Source organism: Amblyomma mixtum, chromosome 5 (assembly GCF_055824585.1).
Source record: "Amblyomma mixtum isolate Tamu chromosome 5, ASM5582458v1, whole genome shotgun sequence".
Classification (NCBI taxonomy): domain Eukaryota; kingdom Metazoa; phylum Arthropoda; class Arachnida; order Ixodida; family Ixodidae; genus Amblyomma; species Amblyomma mixtum.
Genome location: NC_143016.1, coordinates 1413487 through 1431433, shown reverse-complemented (window position 1 = coordinate 1431433; position 17947 = coordinate 1413487). Strand labels below are relative to the sequence as shown.

Below are 17947 nucleotides of genomic sequence, written 5' to 3'. Positions count from 1 at the left end.
GGAAGCAGAAAGCGTAAATTTGCCCCATAAATGCAGATGAGATTGTGCTTGTATTGCTACATATCCCCTTAGGGTTATGATTGTAGTGCAGTGGAGCTGGAACACAAATTTTTACTCCTGACTGTGTAATGGAGTACATGTGTGGCATGTACTGGGTGCTCCAGCAAAAATTGTCAGGAACTCCTCATAAGGAGCTCGAAATACAAAGAAAATCTATTCAGGAACAAACTCTGCCACGTCAGATGTGAGTTACTATAAAAATTAAAAGTAGGTAGCTAATTAACAATTTCTTAACTGACATAGTCTGGTGCCCCTTGGTTTCTGTGGCTGTTGGCTTCTATCATATTTATAACGAGCCCCTCATTCCCCTTTCCTGTTCTGCTTAATAGTCTGGTTTGGTTTTGTTTATGGGGTTTAACGTCCCAAAGCTACTTGGGCTATGAGAGACGCCGTAGTGAAGGGCTCCGGAAATTGCGACCACCTGGGGTTCTTTTACGTGCCCTGACATCGCACAGTACACGGGCCTCTAGAATTTCTCCTCCAAAGAAATTCCAGCCGCCGCGGCCGGGATCGAACCCGCGCCTTTCGTGTCAGCAGCCGAGCACCATAATCACTGAGCCACTGCGGCGGTCTGGTGGTGTCAATGGCTCAAAGCCATGACACCACCATGAAACTGGCATGATGGTGCCATGCCAGTTTTTGGAACGAACAAAAACCCATTCTCTAGAGCTCTGCAGTGTGAGGAACTCCGGCGCTTATTTCTGTCCAAAACCGAAGCAGCGTAGGAAGCCTGGTGCAAACTTAAACGCCCGCTGGTTATGTGTTGCGGTGCCTAAGGCGCCACATCTGCCTGCGCTGTCGCGCCGCGTCGTGCACATTTATTGCTTTGCCGCTTGGTGCAAGAAAAGGATAACCGTCGTGAACTACATGGTCGTTATTTTGGAGAGCGGTGGCGCAATTAAAAGGAAATTCATGTCATGCTACAATGGAGGCAGCAATTCAAATTTCGCGCAGTAATCATTGCAACACGTTAACGGACGTCGGATTTGCACCTAGGTTCCTGTGCGTTTCATGCGCTCAGTATCGGTTTAGTGCAGGAAAAAAAAAAAAGCGGCGGGTTTCCCCGCGCTGCAGAGCTTTGGAGAACGACTTTTTTTTTTCGGCGAGAGCTGTTCTACAGAACTCCCTATAGCTAGCGCGAAGCCAGAGCCACCGCACCGCCTAAGATAAGATTAAACCAAGTATAAGCAGATAGTGGGAGGAGAAAAAATTGGCTGCCTGGATATCTCGAAGCGAAAAGCTCTCGCTGCTTTTCAGCCAACTCCCAAGCTACAACTTCTGGAACGGTGTTTCTGCGCCGTCCGACTCAACGTTACCATGCAGGTAATCTAGTAACGCTGGTCCGACTGTTGCTTCTTCTCCTTCCATGGCGAGTGTCTGCGCCTGTTCTATGGGCAAGCGCGCCTTATATACCCCTCCTTTCATATGCGCACGGCTGCGGCAAAAGGTCAGGCGACGAAGTCAGCGGCGGCGACGGCGGCCACCTGCGCCGTGCGTGACGTCGCTCGGTTTTGCGCATGCGCAGAAGTGGCAAATCTGGCCTCCGGCTCACGCGAAGCGCGGTGTTGACTAGCCTGGTGAAGGTTTTCGCTCAAAACCGTTTATTGACCAAAGAAAAGGTGTTGTCTGAGCTGGTGGTTCGAGTTCTCAGTCCAGGATCCAGTGGGGGGAGCCATTTCGCTTGCGGCCTAAGACAAGGAAAAACAAACCTAGAAGCAGACAGTGGTAGCGGCTGGTCGCGACACCAGAACTTTCACGCTTCCCAAAAGATGAGCAGGTGGTTACGCCATGGAGGAAAAATTTCGGGAGGATGCGTCCGGCGACAACCTTGAAGCCTAGCTACTCATAAAAAGTAGAAAGGAGAGTCGGTGCCCTCGTGATGACACCACGTACGTACGTTGTAGAGTGCGTAAGCGCGGCATACAGACTGGAGATCGACCTCTTTGTTGTAGACGCCCGCGCCATGGGCTGCGCAGACGCGCGCACTACAACACCCAAAAAACATAAGGGATTGACTCGGTGAACGAAAAACGGGAGAGGGAGCGACTTCATGAGCACTTAGCTTGCGAAGGCTGGCCGCGTGCCGTCACGCTCCGTGCTGAGTTTTAGTGCGAAAGCACGACTTCTCTAGCAAAGTTGAAAAACCCGAGGTACAGGCGCGGCCATAAGTAAACGGAGCACGCTATTGCGTTCAAAGTGCAATCACGCTTTCTGCATTGGTAATGAAGAAGCGTTGTTTGTCTACAAGAAAGCCCACCAACCTCCGCTGCCAGCATGAGCGCACCACTGCTGGAAATTTCAATTAGGTGACGCGTGAAAAATATTCAAAGAGAATTGCGTGCTCCGTTTACTTTTGTCCGCGCCTGTATGTGTGAAGCCTCAACCTTTGAAAGGGCGCCAGCGGCGAAGGCCTTGCGCTGCTGCTCCGTCAATGCACGGAACCGGCGAAATCGAACATGTACGGTAACGGCCCAGGTAACGCCGAACTTTAGAATAATGTTGAAGAAATGTTATGGAAGCTGCAGTAACGTTTTATGTTATATTGGAACGTTACATAATGTTAAAAATAACATATATAAATCGCATCTAAAACGTTTGTTCAACGTTCCAAGTACACATAGTTTTAATATAGTCTTCTAGATATTTTTACAGTGTTCGAATCTTAACGGCAAAACAACATTGCAGGTATATTTCACGCTCTGTGTCCGATAACTTTTCCGCGAGTGTTCTTACAGTTAACATGTTTTTCTACTAGCAGTACTTTGCCACTAAATCTCGTAGATTGTGCCCATCATAGAATCATTGCGAGGGCCCATTATTTTGTTTGAAAGTTGTGCTTATTACCCGTTCTCCTTTAGCACTCATGGGACACCCCTCAGCAATGGGTGTATAAGCTTTAGTCTATGGAATTCATTCGGAGGGGAGCGTATAAGTTGCATGTTGGGCTGTACTGTGCAGCTGGTTGCTCTGCTGGTTGCTCCTCGTTGCTGGTTCTTGCAGAGCGTTAATTAAATTGTGTGCCTTGGCAACTGGCGGGCCATGCATGCTCGTGCAGGGTTGCTTTACCGTTTTAGGGAATGTTACATTTATGTTGCTTAATGTTCATTTAATGTTATGAAAACATTGCAATGCTTATTTCTAGCATTAAAACAACAGTAAAGAAAGGACAGCACTTATGAAAACAAAAATCTAATACTGTTTAATGTTTCGGCGCTACCTGGGAAAGTATAACGTTACTAGCGCGGCGAGTCCCCATGACCTACATTGTGTGTAGGAGCATTCAGTGGAGAAGCAATCTTTAAAAGGCAATTCCGAATTTTCGTACATTTTGAGTTGATTATCTCATTGTATTTATTTCTCCTTGTCTTAGTTGCGACGAATAGTGTTCTTTTTTTTTCAGAATGATTAAGAAGATAATTATAAAACTGCAAAAACTAGGAGGCCCAACCTGGGTTTCGACAAAAGTGTGATGTCACGATACTGTGCGTTCGCGTTAATTGGCTAAATATGCGAGTGTAAGGGATGGCGTCAATCACTTGTATGGAATGACTAAGTTATCAGCTCAATGTTTTTTTTTTTTTTTACGGGCGCGCAGCTTGATCGTGACGTCACACTCGAAACGTTGCCCGTAGAAATCGCTCCGATCTGAGACCACGAAACGGGAAAATCTCAAATTAATTTGCGCCGTCAGAAAACGCCACCCGGCTGCCAGATTTAGCACTAATGATCAGAAGACTCCGGAGAACCCACCGTGAAAGTCAGAAGTTAAAAGGCGCCGAGGTAAATAAAAATGGCGGAGCTGCACTCTAACAGCAGAGCAGACTCAGCTACCTGTTGGAAGGAAGGAATGCGCATTTATTGAGAGGGTAGAAGTAGGTGGTCGGAGCAAATCAGGTGGAGTCTTGATCAGTCCAAGACCACAGTGGGAGTGGTCTACTCCTTATAGCTATCGATGAGCGCCTCCTAGTCTTCCAGGGTTGCGCTGGTCAGCTGCACATCCCACTACTGCAAGGCCGCATTGGGTGGTTTTAGGTGGTGCGGTCTGTATGGGTGCATGTCCATGTGATAATAAATTTGGGAGAGGCGCCGCGCCATGGACATGCATTCAAATACAGTGTTGTGGGGGTGACGGTGTAGATGGCGGAGGCTGGGGAAAAAGTCGCAGTCTGAATTTGCGGAGCATAGAGGTACCCAGCGAGAAAGATGTTTATGAGGGCAGGGCGGATGCGCCGATACAGTCGGAAGGTATCAAGGCACGTAAAGTAGTGGGTCCAAAGGCGGTATATGTCTGGGCTGTGTGTGCCCACTCGTTTGGTGTCTCAGTATAGCCAATTTCTGAGTGATGATGATGATAATAATACGGCTCTTCACTTTAGGGTAAGCGGCCACATCTGGTATGTGCAATAGCGCGAAATGCACAAAATTGCATTTGTAGTGTTGTCATTCACCTGTTCTTTTTATGAGACTTCTTCGTCGATGTCACTGATCTTAAACTGGGAAGACCCCAAATAATGCGCTTGCCCACACAGGACGGAGAGGCAAAGAGACACCGCTAGACTAAGTTGAAACAGAGCAGATATATTTAAGAGTTAAATGCTATCGAGTACATGATACAGAGGCTGGGGTGCCCAGCTTACATGCCGCTGCGTTGGCGTCGGAGTCTTCGTCAGAAGGAACGGAGGCACGGCCGTTCGCCTTGTTTGTTCGCTGAGGCTCAGCTTCTCCCTGATGGCATGGGCGCTGAAAGGCGCCGGTGGACAAACTGCCAGCGGTGTCGTCTCGGCCCTTGCTCGTCACCCCTCTGACCAGCTATCCTCATTTTTTCCCGTCCCTTCGGGCGATCCTTCTTTCCAGGCTTGAGCGTCTCCATCGTCCTCCTCTCAGCGCCGGCGCCCATCGTTTGCCGGCGCCTGCATTCCCCGTCTTCCCCCCGCATTTTCCCACCGGTTCAGGCCTTTTCTCCTCCGGCCGGCGCCACTGTCACTCTTGCGGTGTGTGTTTGACCAGTTGAATGCTTGCTGGCCTGGGAAGAAAGATGACTGCAAGGCTGTCACCCTTCATACCCATACCCAAGGCTGTCACCCTTCATAGCTTTGGCCCCCGACGATTTCTTGCGCCATGCAGTCTCTTGTTAGAGCACCTCCAGGGTCCCACAAAGGGAAGATGTTGCCGGAGATAGCGACCCTCCGGAGACGCGCAGCTCACTGCCACAGAACTGTCGCCAAAGCGCGCATCGACCGGCCACCGTTCCACTTTCGCTCCGGCCGTTTTCAAACGCCAGACAACGATTCGTTCATTTTCTCTCCTTTATTCCTTTACGTCTGATGTATTCCTTTGCCCCATCGAGAAATGGAAACCTGGTTCGCACGCGGTTGCCACCATCGGCAAACAAGGGTGGGCTTATCGTGAAATTTTAAAACAAGCGCGATTCCGCTTAGGCTGCCTACAGGAGTCCTCCGTAATGCCGCCATACTGGATTACTGGAGGCGTCAACTCTAGTTAGGGAAAACTGCCAATACAACCGCATCATGCTGGAGTATAGATCCGCACTGTTATAATGAGCATCGCGGAGATGGTGTGAGGTTCTCCTGAAGCCTACACTAATAATGTTTCTTGGTCTCCGTACATGCCACGTGTACGGGGTGGATCTTGCAGTAGCTCGTAGTTTGGGTCGGCCATGTCCAGATATAGGCATCTTGAAGATATTGGTTTTTGTTCGCGCCGATCGACTTTTCTGCTTGACGTATTTACATTACTTGGTGTAATTACCTTGTACAATTATATCTTGCATGGTTGTCCACACACGTGCCTGAAGTGTGCGAATTTGGCACATTGTGCACTATGCCGACTTCGTTTACGAGCGGCCTATATTGCTCGAGGCAACATCTTATCGCCGGTGCGCTTTGAAACACCCGTGTAATGCGGTCAACTGCCACCAAAGCACGTTTTAGAGGTGATACGGGCTTTTATATCCAGTGTTCGGACACGAGGCTGGCACTGGGGTTTCTTTCATGCTTAGTTTGGAAGGTGAGCTAATGAGAAAAGAATGGGCGATTATGTTTAGGCGTAGTCGAAGTCTTGTATAGTTGCTCGTTTCTACCGTATACTGATGACGTTAACAGCAGCGAGATGATTTATTTGGCTAGTCGCGTACTAGCTGTTCAAAAATCGAGGCCAACAAAGTAGGCATGAAAGGAGGAGTGACACTGCACTGCCTGTAATATTAGTTGATTTCGCTTTCAATGCTTTGTACCGAGCAAACTGTGCATCCTCATTAAGTCGCGTACGTAAAGTTTAATTGAATGCATAGTCCCTGCTGTTTTTCTTCATGTATACTTCGCCGTTGAAAGGTCCCAGGCTTTTCGCCCTCTCTACAGGGGCTAAAAAGTTGCAGCGATTGCGCCAAATGTGTGCCGAACAGTGTTTGAACGCCTTCGTTGCAGAATTTATATTTCAGTTCCAGAGCAGAATGACTGGTTACCATTGTGGGCACATGCCAACCCACTCCCCGTCCTCAGTCTCCTGGCAAGCTGTTCCTACGAACACCCAACCGTCACAACTCTCGCTGATTAGGAGGACCCACACGGAAGAGATCGCCCGTGAGGTCCAGGACTTAAGATGTCGCCCAGGAGTACTACTAATTACCTTCCCTCTTTTTTTGGAAGGTGGGGAGTTTTATTCTCCCTCTCTTCGGAAAAGAGAGAGAGAGAGAGAGTTTATGCCTGAGATTTCAAGGAGGAATTAATCCTTAACTCTTTGCGTTCATGATTTCGTTATGCACCGCTTTGTTATGACTAGAACTGACTCATTTCACTTCGTACTCTCATAACTCCTGCGCCACGCTTGCGCCTTTCGATGACCTTAGGACTGGTACGGAGGAATTGTGTGGCAGTAGTCGACTCTTTAATGCGATAAACATTTTCTTCGCCTTCGAACAGATGTAGACAGGGACACAAAAGCGGTTTAGTATTCTGCTGCAGTTGTATCTTGCTGGACTCTCACGGAAAATCTAAAACAGTATGTGAGGCCAGGTCTGTTTTATTTCCACCTTCGTTGCTTAATTGCGGAGTGTCACGTTCTATTTTCTTTTCTTTTTTTACCGCAGGTTACTTCAAGATACTTCGCCGAAGTAATGAGCGCCGCATCAAAGATCCGCAGCTGTAGAGCGCGATTGTGGCAATCAACCGTCCGTGATCTTCGAATAAAACGAACAAAAGAGTTCTTGTTACCGTTCTCCTCCGGCACAGCAATTTCATGGTCTCTGCAACGATAAGATACCAGATAGCACGTGGAAATACGCCGGAGGATAAAATTTCCTTGAATAACACGTTGTCAAACATTTCTGAAGGGCTGTAAAAGGTACATTCTTCCGCAACAATTGAACCCTCACATCTACAAAATATAAATGGGGGGAGAAGCAGTTGGGGAGAGGCGTCTAAATACATAAAATCCGTAGCAACTTTTTCACTCAGCATCGACTGGTGCTGGATGAGATGAAGAACTCTGAAAGCAAGAAGCTAAATCTTCGCCGTTTTTGCCAGCAAACTGCGAGACATTGAATAAATTACATAAAGTGAAGGGAAAGATTTTTCGGCTGTTAAAGGGCCTTACAGGCCAGGAGCCATGACCTTGCTATACTTCCCAACCATACCTGTGTGCGACGATGACTCGGAACCAACGTTCGCACAACAATGCAAAATATGAAAGGCGTTCCTCTGTGCCGATATGGAGCTTCATATTTTCAACTGCGGGCATATCACCTCGCTGACTATCTTTATGATAAACCTGACTATGATAAACCTCGCAGTTTTATCGTTCTAGCGTTGCCAATGTTTCGCTTTTAGGAGCGACGTTGTTGTGAAAATATGCATAAAGTCGTCCTGCATAGACGACAGCTCGACGCCAAGTGGGTCGTAGAATGTGCTCGTCGACCAGACATCAATGTGCGATAGGGTTCTTGGCAGTGTACGCTGTCAAGATGCTAGTAGAGCTGCTAGCTCCTGCGCTCACCTGTTGTGGCATGAAAAGGCTGTTACGAGCCAGAAAAGAAGGAAAATAACTGTTTACCTCGAAGCTGTCTAACGCTTTCCTATCTTGATTCTCGGGAAGAAGAACGGAACGCATGGAAGGAAATGGAAAGAATACAAAACAGTGCAGCGTGGAAGTTTCCGAACACTGTAACGTCACCAGAGTTCTCCTATCAAGCCTTTGATGGAGCCTCTAATTGCTTTAGAAGACGAGAAAAGACATGCGAAATGGGCTAATCGTAGGGTTTATTATCCGATCCCTCGTGGCTGAGGGGTAACCTATTATCAGAGGAAGGAAAAACACTCGCTTTCATCGGGTGCCACAAACACGCTTCGTTGGCCTAGAGGAGTTGACAATCCCTCGCAACAGCCGACGGCCTCGCATACCGCCAGTATCTCTAAGGTAGAAGGCATAGCTTATCGTCACGTAGTGTGTTTAGCTGAACTATGCTCATATGTTTGCAGGCATCTCAGCAAGTGTTGTATAGTAACAGCAAAGGAGTACCCTTCGAAAGTTATGGCGACCTCCAGATTGCTGAACGCTACATGGACAATGCTGCTTCCTTACGGCGCTGTGCAAGACCGGAAAGGTAAAGCCAGACGCTGCAAAGGAAGCGTTATTGCTTTTGCCATTGCCATTGCTTGCTGTTGTGTTGTTCTGGGCGAATACCACAGACCTTTTAACAACCCTTGGGGCTGGTGGCTCCTGGACTGTGCGGAAAGCTTATGGGAGGCGCGTACCTTAACACCTTCCTGTACTACGAGCAGGTATTGACAGGTCTTTTCCTCAGTCCAGGATTGAATGTGGCGACGTCCTTTGACCCCTTTGCGTGAATGACAATATATGAGCCTGTGACATCGGACATATGTGCGCGTTGCGGAGATCTTGATATTCGTGCGTTACTCTTCGTTCAAGTTCTGCTCTCACTATTTCGTGTACTTGAATGTGCGCCTTTTTTTAAAGATGCAGCTTGGCGTACTAAAAAATTATTCGGCACCAAACAAGGAATTGGCCGGCAATCTCCAGCACAGCATAAGTATAAATGTCTGCAACCTTCTGCCTCCGAGCGTCCGGAGCGCACGCACGATTACGGGTTATTTAGCATAGGTGCAAGACAAAAAGAAAAGTAATAAATGTTACTCGTCTCAAGCTAAACATTCTGTGAACTTATTTCTTGCGATATTCCAAGGTTGATTGATATCGATGAATTGAATCTTTATGACATTGTAAGGTTGGTTTATAAATATATAAAAATGTTTAGCTAAGTAAAGGTAAATTAAAAGTTTATAGTCTGTTTCTGTACTTTCCATTCGCTGTCTCGAGTAGCGCATAACAAGCACAAACAAGAAGGAAAAGTGTAAAGGCGGATTTTAGTCAGCGCGTTCTTAATTTCTGCGTAGAACTGCTTTTTTTTTTGCCGGTGAGAATTACGTCTTAACCGCAAGGCTTGTAAAGGGCACCAATTGAATCTTTGTAATACAGAAAACAATTTGCGAATTTATGTTCGTTCGTTTGATGCCTTTTGAAGCTTAAACTTGGGTCCAAGTTTAGCGAGGCTTCCTTTGTCATTTGTAGAAGTATTTCCAGAGTTTATTTTTTAGCGATTACAGCAAGTTGCAGTAATGAATTACCATTCTGGATGGTCATGCATGGACTCACACTGCGCTATCTCTGCTCCTCTACGATTCAGTGCAAGCAGGAATTCATGAAGGTCAGAAAACAGAGCTTAAAGTTTTAGATTTTTTTTTATTTTCGCGCAGAGAGGAAGCTCCTATTTGCTGACCCATTACTTCGGGAAGCACTCAAAATTCCGTAGCGCGAAGATAATCACCTCTGTAACTTTTCGACGACCTGGCGCTCACGCGCCGCAGAAGCATGCCCAGAGATAAGAAACTTTGGTCGTTCAGTTCGGTATGTGTACAAGGAGACAGCGAACGTAAACGATAACACCGATAGCGACTCTCTTCATTCTTGCGTATAAAAAGTCCAAAGCCGGCCACAGCATCTTCCACTTGTCACCTCCGACAGCATCGCAGGTAAGCAAGGCCGTACACGCCGCTTCCCATGAGCAAGCTGTATTAAAATGCTAAAATAAGTGCTAAAGTTATACTTTTGCTTGAAGACTGGAGGCGGTGAAACTAAAACTCGCAAAATGAGCGAATTCAATAACAATCTTTTTTTTTTATCTAAAGCATTGATATTATTAAGAGGATTTATCTCGGGCCTAGGTGAGATCAGATATAAGCGTAAGACAAATCTTTTCTCATCAGACACTCTCTGAGCGACGTGGATGGAATTGGGTGCGTTCAGAAGAAGGCGAATTTTAGTGTTATAAGTTGAAATGGATTAATTTTTTATTTATTTATCAGTCGCACTAAATAAGACGTGCTACACAACAGTGGTGATAGTAGCGATGCTTGAGCTTTATAAAAATCTCCATGATACACTGCATCGAACATGCAGAGACACTGCAGGGAAGCTAGTTCTTTCCACTGGGAGTTAAGCGCTAAATATTTGAGCGCAGCCGAGCCGGCATTGATTCGTGCAGTTGAACTTGTACCAAGGCTTTATTGAGTATATATATTAACTACGCGGTGGCTCAGTGGCTATGGTGCTCGGCTGCTGACCCGAAAGACGCGGGTTCGATCCCGGCCGCGGCGGCTGAATTTCTTTGGAGGAGAAATTCTAGAGGCCTGTGTACTGTGCGATGTCTGTGCACGTTAAAGAACCCCAGGTGGTCGAAATTTCCGGAGCCCTCCACTACGGCGTCTCTCATAGCCTTAGTCGCTTTGGGACGCTAAACCCCATAAACCAACCAACTTTTGTCTTGCAGAACATGTGGCAGCGGGTTCTTGTGTGTGCCTTGTTTGCCGCCGCCGTTGTCCACAGCCGGCGTGTGCACCCAGCCTCCTTGAGGCCCATGTCAGACGGTATGGTGGCCTTCATCAACAAGCTCAACACCACTTGGAAGGTGAGGAAAGCGGCACCTGTGCGCCCTCTTCGCACTATGCAGCCCACGATCGAGATGCATTGCACTGTGGGCTCTTGAACTTTGTGCCATATTTTTCGAAGGTTGCGCGATAAACTTAATTTCTCCACTCATTATATACCAACATTGTCTCTGGAATGAAATGTCTTGAATAATATAGGCAGCCCCACTCGCCGGGGGATTCGTTCAACTTTTATCTTCCCTTACGTTTTCCTCATTGGAAGTGCACGCTCTGCCATAGAAGTGCGAGCAATATGAAACGAAGACACTTCGTTCCGTTTTGTACTTGTTCAAAACACCAAATTTGTTCTTTCTTTTTTCTACTTAAGTATGAAAGCGTAATTCGTTGTCGACTTGGGGAGTAACCGTTTAGTTTACGCTGTTAAATTGTTCTCTTTTATAATGTTTCCACTGCACAGACATGTTATTAACATGTTCTGGTTATCTTTTCGAGTTTGCTGTTTGGATAATTTAACCTCAGCTTATGACAACTGGTTTTGTGGTCCGTTCCATCTGTCACTCTAGTTTGAGGAAATAAATCGCAGCGCATATTTATTCCTTGCCTTTATATTTGAATATATTGCGTTTCCAGCAATATTGGCACCAATTTGGATAGGACTTTTCGATTTGAAAATATAAAAGTCGGCTCTGCTGAATTCGCAAAGAAAAAATTGATGTAAGCACACGGATTTTTATAACTTTTTCAAGTTTTTTTTTACAGTTTTCAGACTCAACAGAGTAATTGCTACTAGTTGACATGTCGTCGAGCAGTGCTTAACATTTCTCGTGGATGCGATCTTTGTAAATTCAGAAAGGCACATTCTCACACTTCGTTTGGATTTAAGCCCTCCCGTTGATAATCGCGGTTGAATTTCTGAAATACTACCGAGTTTTCAGTCACAGTGCGAAGAATCTAAAAGAGAATTATTATTTTTTTTTTATTCCGGAAACGTTCACTTTCGTCACGAAACAACTGAACCGATCATTTGAACATTAACGAGCTTCGCTCAACAGGCCGGACGCAATTTCAACCGGAACATCTCCCCCATGTTCATCCGGGGTCTGCTGGGCGTGCATCCCGACAATAGGCTACACCGACTTCCCGTCTTCCGACACAAAGAGATCCCCGATGACCTGCCGGAATCATTCGACGCTCGAGAGAAGTGGCCACAGTGCGGCAGCATCGGACTCATCCGCGACCAGTCCAGCTGCGGCTCATGCTGGGTAAGCATTCCTTTCTTTTTTTTTAAGCGAAAGCCTTTAATGCCTCATCGTTGTCGACAGAAGGTTGTCAGCAGAGGTGCCATACTTTTCGGTTGGTCGAAGTGGTTATGGCGTCAGAGTGCGCGGATTCGAAGTAATGAGGTCATCCACGGATGTCTGACGCCTCCTTTTGGAGCAGACGATAACTAATAAAAATAATTGTCGTTCGCTCCGACAGGTGGCGTAAGGCGTTCGTGGGTGACCACATTACATACCTCATTACTGCGAAGAGAGCCATGGATAGAACCGAACTCATCGAAGCAGAGAGAGAATCGTGCTAAAGAAGCAGTCAAAGTCGGCAGTCAAAGTGTGTAGTTGTAATGTGCTGTCAAATAAAGAACTTGTACGGCACAAACAGTCTCGCAGTCATTGCCAAGCAGTGCGCCAGGAAAGGCTTTCGCCTTGCAGCACTTTAGAAAGCCAAAGTGCGCCTTGATTTTTTTTTTTTTTTTTGCGATTTCATCCAGCATCTCTACTGAGCTGGCGCTGCTTCCGGTCATCTCGTAGCTATTTATTCAATCAGAGTGCTTTGCCTTTGCTCATAGTGGCTGCACGGTTGTGCTGCTGAACATAAGCCCTGGCATCAGCCTATCAGCGAATGATAAAAGAAAAAAGGGTCGTCTGCTGAGACTAGTGTAGGTCCTCTTAAAAGAATATCGTGCTGTTGAAATCAATGTTGAGAGCTGCGCTAATGTGCGTTCCTCAAAGCTCGCGATGCATGTTATGTCACTTGTTGTAAGCCGACCGGCACCAGGGCGATTGCGAGCGTCACGTGTTTGTCCTGGCAAGTTTGTCGTGTTTCAGTGAAGCTCCCAACTGTGCTCTTGGGAGAGAGGTCCTCGAGAAAAAACGAAGCAAGAAGTCCCTACTTGGGGTCGTTTTCATCAGTGTAAGCGATGCTTTTTTCAGATTGAAGACGGCGCTCTCTTTCCTTCCAGAACAAGCTCTTCACGGTCGGAATCATCTCGGTTTCTGTTAATCACAACAGTTGGCATGCATAAAAGCGAGGGGAACATTTCAAGGAGGGCTTTCCTGAACGTAGTCACTGAAAGTTTTTTCTCAGCGAAGTTCTTCCAGCGCGCATGTCAGTTTCAGTCGGCGCTGCTAATTTCGCAACTTCACATGGATTATAGACTTCACCTGCGCTCCAGTTTACCAAACCGCCATCAAATTGACATAAAGAGGTCTATTTGATGCAAACTGCAGGCCTTTGGAGCCGTCGAAGCCATCTCCGACCGCATCTGCATTCATAGCCAAAGAAAGACGCAAGTGAACATCTCGGCCCAGGACCTGTTGGCGTGCTGCGGAAGCTGCGGTCGCGGGTGAGTTGAGGCGGCGGCCGAATTATCGGCTTGGAGATTGCTGAACAATGCCACTCGGTGCCCGCAACGCAACGCAGCTGAGTAAACACTTCGCGTGCTCCACTCGAAGGTCAGAAAACCGGCACGCTTGGTCTCTGAGCGTGTTTGGGATGGAGTTTATGACCACCGCGTGTTTTACTGGCAAGAAAAGCTGATAAGGGCCGTTATATGTACCCTTTATACAACTTCAGGCTACGCATAAAATGCAAACGGGCACGCTGGGAGCGAGCATAACAATATAACAAATAGATAAGATGCACTTGGTGTGCCACGCAGAACAAATGTGCATTTGTATCGTGTTGTATGTAACGACGGCAAAATATGAACTGGAAGTAAAGGCCTAAAAGAAAGGACTGGCGAGGAGAAACAATGTGCACTCATCCCGGCACGGCATTTTCGCACAAAATACAAGAAGTATAAATGAAACTTAATGTATCCTGCTTCGTGGATATATGTGAGCTTCCATGCATATTTACTCGAGGCGACTAAGACACGTCTTGAAGTCCATCGGTCACTTCAAGTCCTCTATACTGGCTGACGCATCGTAACTGGGCATACAAAATGTAATGAGCGTTTTCTATTTTGCCAGCGTTGTAAGTGCAACTGTCGCAACGTTAACCGCTGGTCTGGCTCCTCCTTGCAGCTGTAACGGCGGCTTCCCTTCGTCTGCGTGGCAGTTCTACAAAGACCGGGGCGTCGTGTCCGGCGGCCTGTACGGAACCGAGGACGGCTGCCAGCCTTACCAGTTTCCGCCCTGCGAGCACCACACCGTGGGGTCGCTACCCAACTGCAGCAGCAGCACTCTGCCGACGCCCCGGTGCCAGCACGTGTGCCGCAAGGGCCACGACACGGAGTACAGCAAGGACAAGTACCAAGGTATGTACAGTCGGGGACAAAAGTCTCTGGACCGCGTGCTCAGTGAACGAAGCCGATATCTCTGTTAATAGACGGCGGCTGGAGACTGCGCTTGTGGAGGTGAAAGTCAAAATCCTGTTATTTCACCTCCACAAGAGTTGTCTCCATCTGTCGGTTAATAATAGAACTACCGCCTTCGCTTACGGAACACGCAGTAAAGAGACTTTTATCCCCAATGTACGTGTGCTTCTTCAGCAAGGCTCTTGTGATTCGGCATACATGCGCCATACCCTGAAGAATGCTGAAGAAATATTGATAGATTAAGTAATTAACTCATTGTGACGTAAAATATTGCGTTGAATAGTCCCGGGAATATGTCTACTAGGAAAAGGGGAGGCAGTGGGGAGAGCAGATGGTGTAAGGTGTGGCTATGAACAGCTTGCGGGAAAGCCTTGAATTTTTGAAAATCTACTTCTGAATCAGGTTCACAGTTTAGAGCGTACAATACATAATGTGTTTCTGGTAAGGCTATGATTTACATGCCTTTGAAACAGCTCCGCATTGCTTGCAGGGTCGAAAGTGTACTCCATCTCTTCAGACGAGACTCAAATCAAGACTGAGATCTTCACGAATGGACCCGTCGAGGCTGACTTCGACGTCTACGCAGACTTTTTCTGTTACAAAAGCGGTAAGTACGCTTTCTAAGTTTAGGAAAAAAAATAACAAGGGGCGGTTCAAATCTAAACCACCAGCCCCTGCTATGGTACTACATTATGACAACCCGCTTGCACGATCGGTTGCGGCGACCAGGGTTGTATGTCTGCATACGCATCATATCGCGCTGAATTTGTCTTTCCGGAATCTTTCAGTTTAATTCACTCCTTTATTATTTTTTTTCGAGCAACTTTTTTCGAACTCTCTCTCGATTTTTAGCAGCAAGCTGTAGCGCGCTGCATCCTTTATCACCGAATACATAGGTTTCATAAAGTACGTAAAGCCGCCACGGCGGCTCAAGGGTTATGGCGCTCGGCTGCTGACCCGAAAGACAAGGGTTCGATTCCGGCCGCGGCGGCCGAATTTCGATGGAGGCGAAATTCTAGAGGCCCGTGTACTGCGCGATGCCAGTGTAGTCGTGAAAAATATGAGAGGGAACAAACTTCACGCAGAAAATTGCAAATTTCTTCGTTATTTCTCTACTAAATTGCACAACGACATTGGGATATTGTAGGCGCAGACGAAAACTAGTTAAAGAGAGAGAAAAACTGCGCTTGTCACAAATAATAACGGAGTAATCAATAAATGAATGCTCCAACTGTGTTCCCCACTCATATTTTTCACGACTGTACGTCAAAGAACCCCACGTGGTCGAAATTTCCGGAGCCCTTCACTACGGAGTCCCTCATAGCCGGAGTCACTTTCGGACGTTAAACAGCCCGTAAACCAAACAAAACCGTAAAGTACACAAGCACAAGCGTTCTTCTTGCTGCATACCTGCATACCGTATGCACTCTTACACAAGTTGGGCAACAGGCATGTTCGATTATGAACTTTGGGTGATCCAATGCTCTATCAGAAAAAAAGCTGTTCACAGGCACCTCCGGTCCACGAAAGCTTCTTAGGTCTTTTTGCTTAAGTTCTAACTTTTCAGACTCACTAAAGCGCGTTTTTGTATGTGCGCAAGGGCGCAGTTATGAAGATTCTGACAATAATTGTGGAGCCCTGTACCGCACGAAAGCGACGACTCGCTATTTGTCAGTACTTTAGACTCTATATGGATGGGTTTTGGCTACTTTTAAATCCCGTAAAAATGAGGTAAACGCCCCAGGTATCATGTAACAGAAAAACGTAATTTAATTTTCGATGCGTACAATGGCGATGGTCGTTTCGTAAATTTTGATTTGTGCTTCATTAGAACATTTAGAGTAGTTGAATTCTCAAATTTCTTTGGAGACCATTTTAGGCGGAGTCATCCTCTTCTGGATCCTCTTTCCATTCTGCTAAAGCAACCAAGCCTGTCCGACGTAGGTGGCAGCTTAGTTACACAGCTTTCGCGCTATTTTTATATATATATATATATATCCAGTGTTCATTAACTGTCGTGCATTCTCTTGGCTGTCAGAGGAGGAGGAGTGCCTAGAGTCAGAGCGCATTTTTATTGTAGTGCAGCTTTTGCTGGTTGTTAACAGCTGCAGAAACCCGCCTTCGCCTTCAACTGAAATTGTGTAAGGTTTGGTAAACCGTTACGAGACGCTTATACACTCTCCCTCTTGAGCTTTTATAATCATGTGAAGGGCTACTTCCCGTGCATAAAAGCCTACTTCAATATCTGACAGCAAAAGAGAAATATAAAAGGGTAGACCTCATTTATTCTGCCACATAGTTGTTCGCTCCATTATGCCATGGTTTAGTTTAATTAGTGAAAGCCATCTCTAAAGGGACAGTGAGGACCACTCAATTCAAAATTCTTTCTTAGAACATCAAAAGCCTCTTTGTGGGTATTTTGATGTTTGTCCAGCAGTAAAAGAAGCATCTATTGCCGAGAAAATGGCATTTAATAATTTTCCCGACACACGATTGAAAGAAGTGAAGTCGAAGCCGAAAATCTAGCACTCCGTGATCACCGTTTGAAGCGTATTGTAAGGTAGCCTAGCCTCAGAGATCCAAAAAAAAAAAAAACAACTCTCGCGCAGTTTACTTGCAAAATTGGCCGGTGATGGTAGCACCTGTACTTCGTTATATTTTTCTTTTATAGCTAATAAAAACTCTGTTTTCAATTGAAGGGCACCTTTGTCGTCAGAATACTATAATTTGTCGATATAAGCTAACTTCAGCTTGCCCTCATTGACCCAGCGATATGGAGAAAGATGGTCAAGATAACAGGGTCGGCGCAAAGCGGGTGGAGTCACGGTGTGACGACTATAGGCACGGATTCTTTGCCATGAAGCTCTGAGTGGAAATCACATTACTGACTCGACATACAGGCGTCTACCAGAGGCATAGCGACGACTATGCCGGCGGACACGCCGTCAAGATCCTAGGGTGGGGATCCCAAGAGGGCGTGCCCTACTGGCTTGCGGCCAACTCGTGGAATCCGAACTGGGGCGATGAAGGTAATCAATCAATCAATCAATCAATCAATCAATCAATCAATCAATCAATCAATCAATCAATCAATCAATCAATCGGTTACCACAGTCCTTCAGTAAAGTCATTCACGTGTCATTCATTCATTTTCGCGTACTGTAATACCTCATGATCTGCATTTTCACTGTCATTTCACAGGCTTCTTCAAGATCCTTCGAGGAACGAACGAGTGTGGGATAGAAAATGACATCAACGCTGGAATTCCAAGGCAACAGGAACTGAATGACAAATAAAAAATTTTAACGTA

At 46.5% G+C, this 17947-nt stretch overlaps 1 protein-coding gene and 1 long non-coding RNA gene across 5 annotated transcripts in view; one reads left to right on the top strand and one right to left on the bottom strand.

Moving 5' to 3' along the window:
* Positions 1-4948, bottom strand: part of LOC149341096 (uncharacterized) — a 5349-nt gene extending 401 nt beyond the window's left edge. Inside the window, exon 1 of the long non-coding RNA XR_016282871.1 lies at positions 4698-4948. This is a non-coding gene — a long non-coding RNA (uncharacterized LOC149341096). The remainder of the gene's footprint in view (positions 1-4697) is intronic.
* LOC149341095 (cathepsin B-like) lies at positions 1294-17947 on the top strand. Of its 4 annotated transcripts, XM_089542966.1 has the most exons (10): positions 1294-1383; positions 7166-7250; positions 8553-8677; positions 10922-11059; positions 12092-12301; positions 13547-13662; positions 14345-14577; positions 15128-15244; positions 17538-17666; positions 17839-17947. In XM_089542966.1, the coding sequence occupies exons 4-10, from the start codon at positions 10925-10927 to the stop codon at positions 17931-17933; spliced, it is 1035 nt and encodes a 344-aa protein (XP_089399092.1). In that variant the 5' UTR covers positions 1294-1383; positions 7166-7250; positions 8553-8677; positions 10922-10924; the 3' UTR covers positions 17934-17947. The 4 variants fall into 4 exon arrangements, with proteins under 4 accessions (XP_089399092.1, XP_089399091.1, XP_089399090.1 ...); XM_089542965.1 differs by lacking the exons at positions 1294-1383; positions 7166-7250 and adding an exon at positions 7949-8490; XM_089542964.1 differs by lacking the exons at positions 1294-1383; positions 7166-7250 and having other exon boundaries at positions 7949-8677.

What these genes read in the sequence shown, in the direction of transcription:
- LOC149341095 (XM_089542966.1), top strand. Translation starts at nt 10,925, where the DNA reads ATGTGGCAGCGGGTTCTTGTGTGTGCCTTGTTTGCCGCCGCCGTTGTC. An exon ending in CAGCAAGGACAAGTACCAAG is followed by an intron (nt 14,578 to 15,127) that starts GTATGTACAGTC and finishes CATTGCTTGCAG; the next exon opens with GGTCGAAAGTGTACTCCATC. An exon ending in CTTTTTCTGTTACAAAAGCG is followed by an intron (nt 15,245 to 17,537) that starts GTAAGTACGCTT and finishes CTCGACATACAG; the next exon opens with GCGTCTACCAGAGGCATAGC.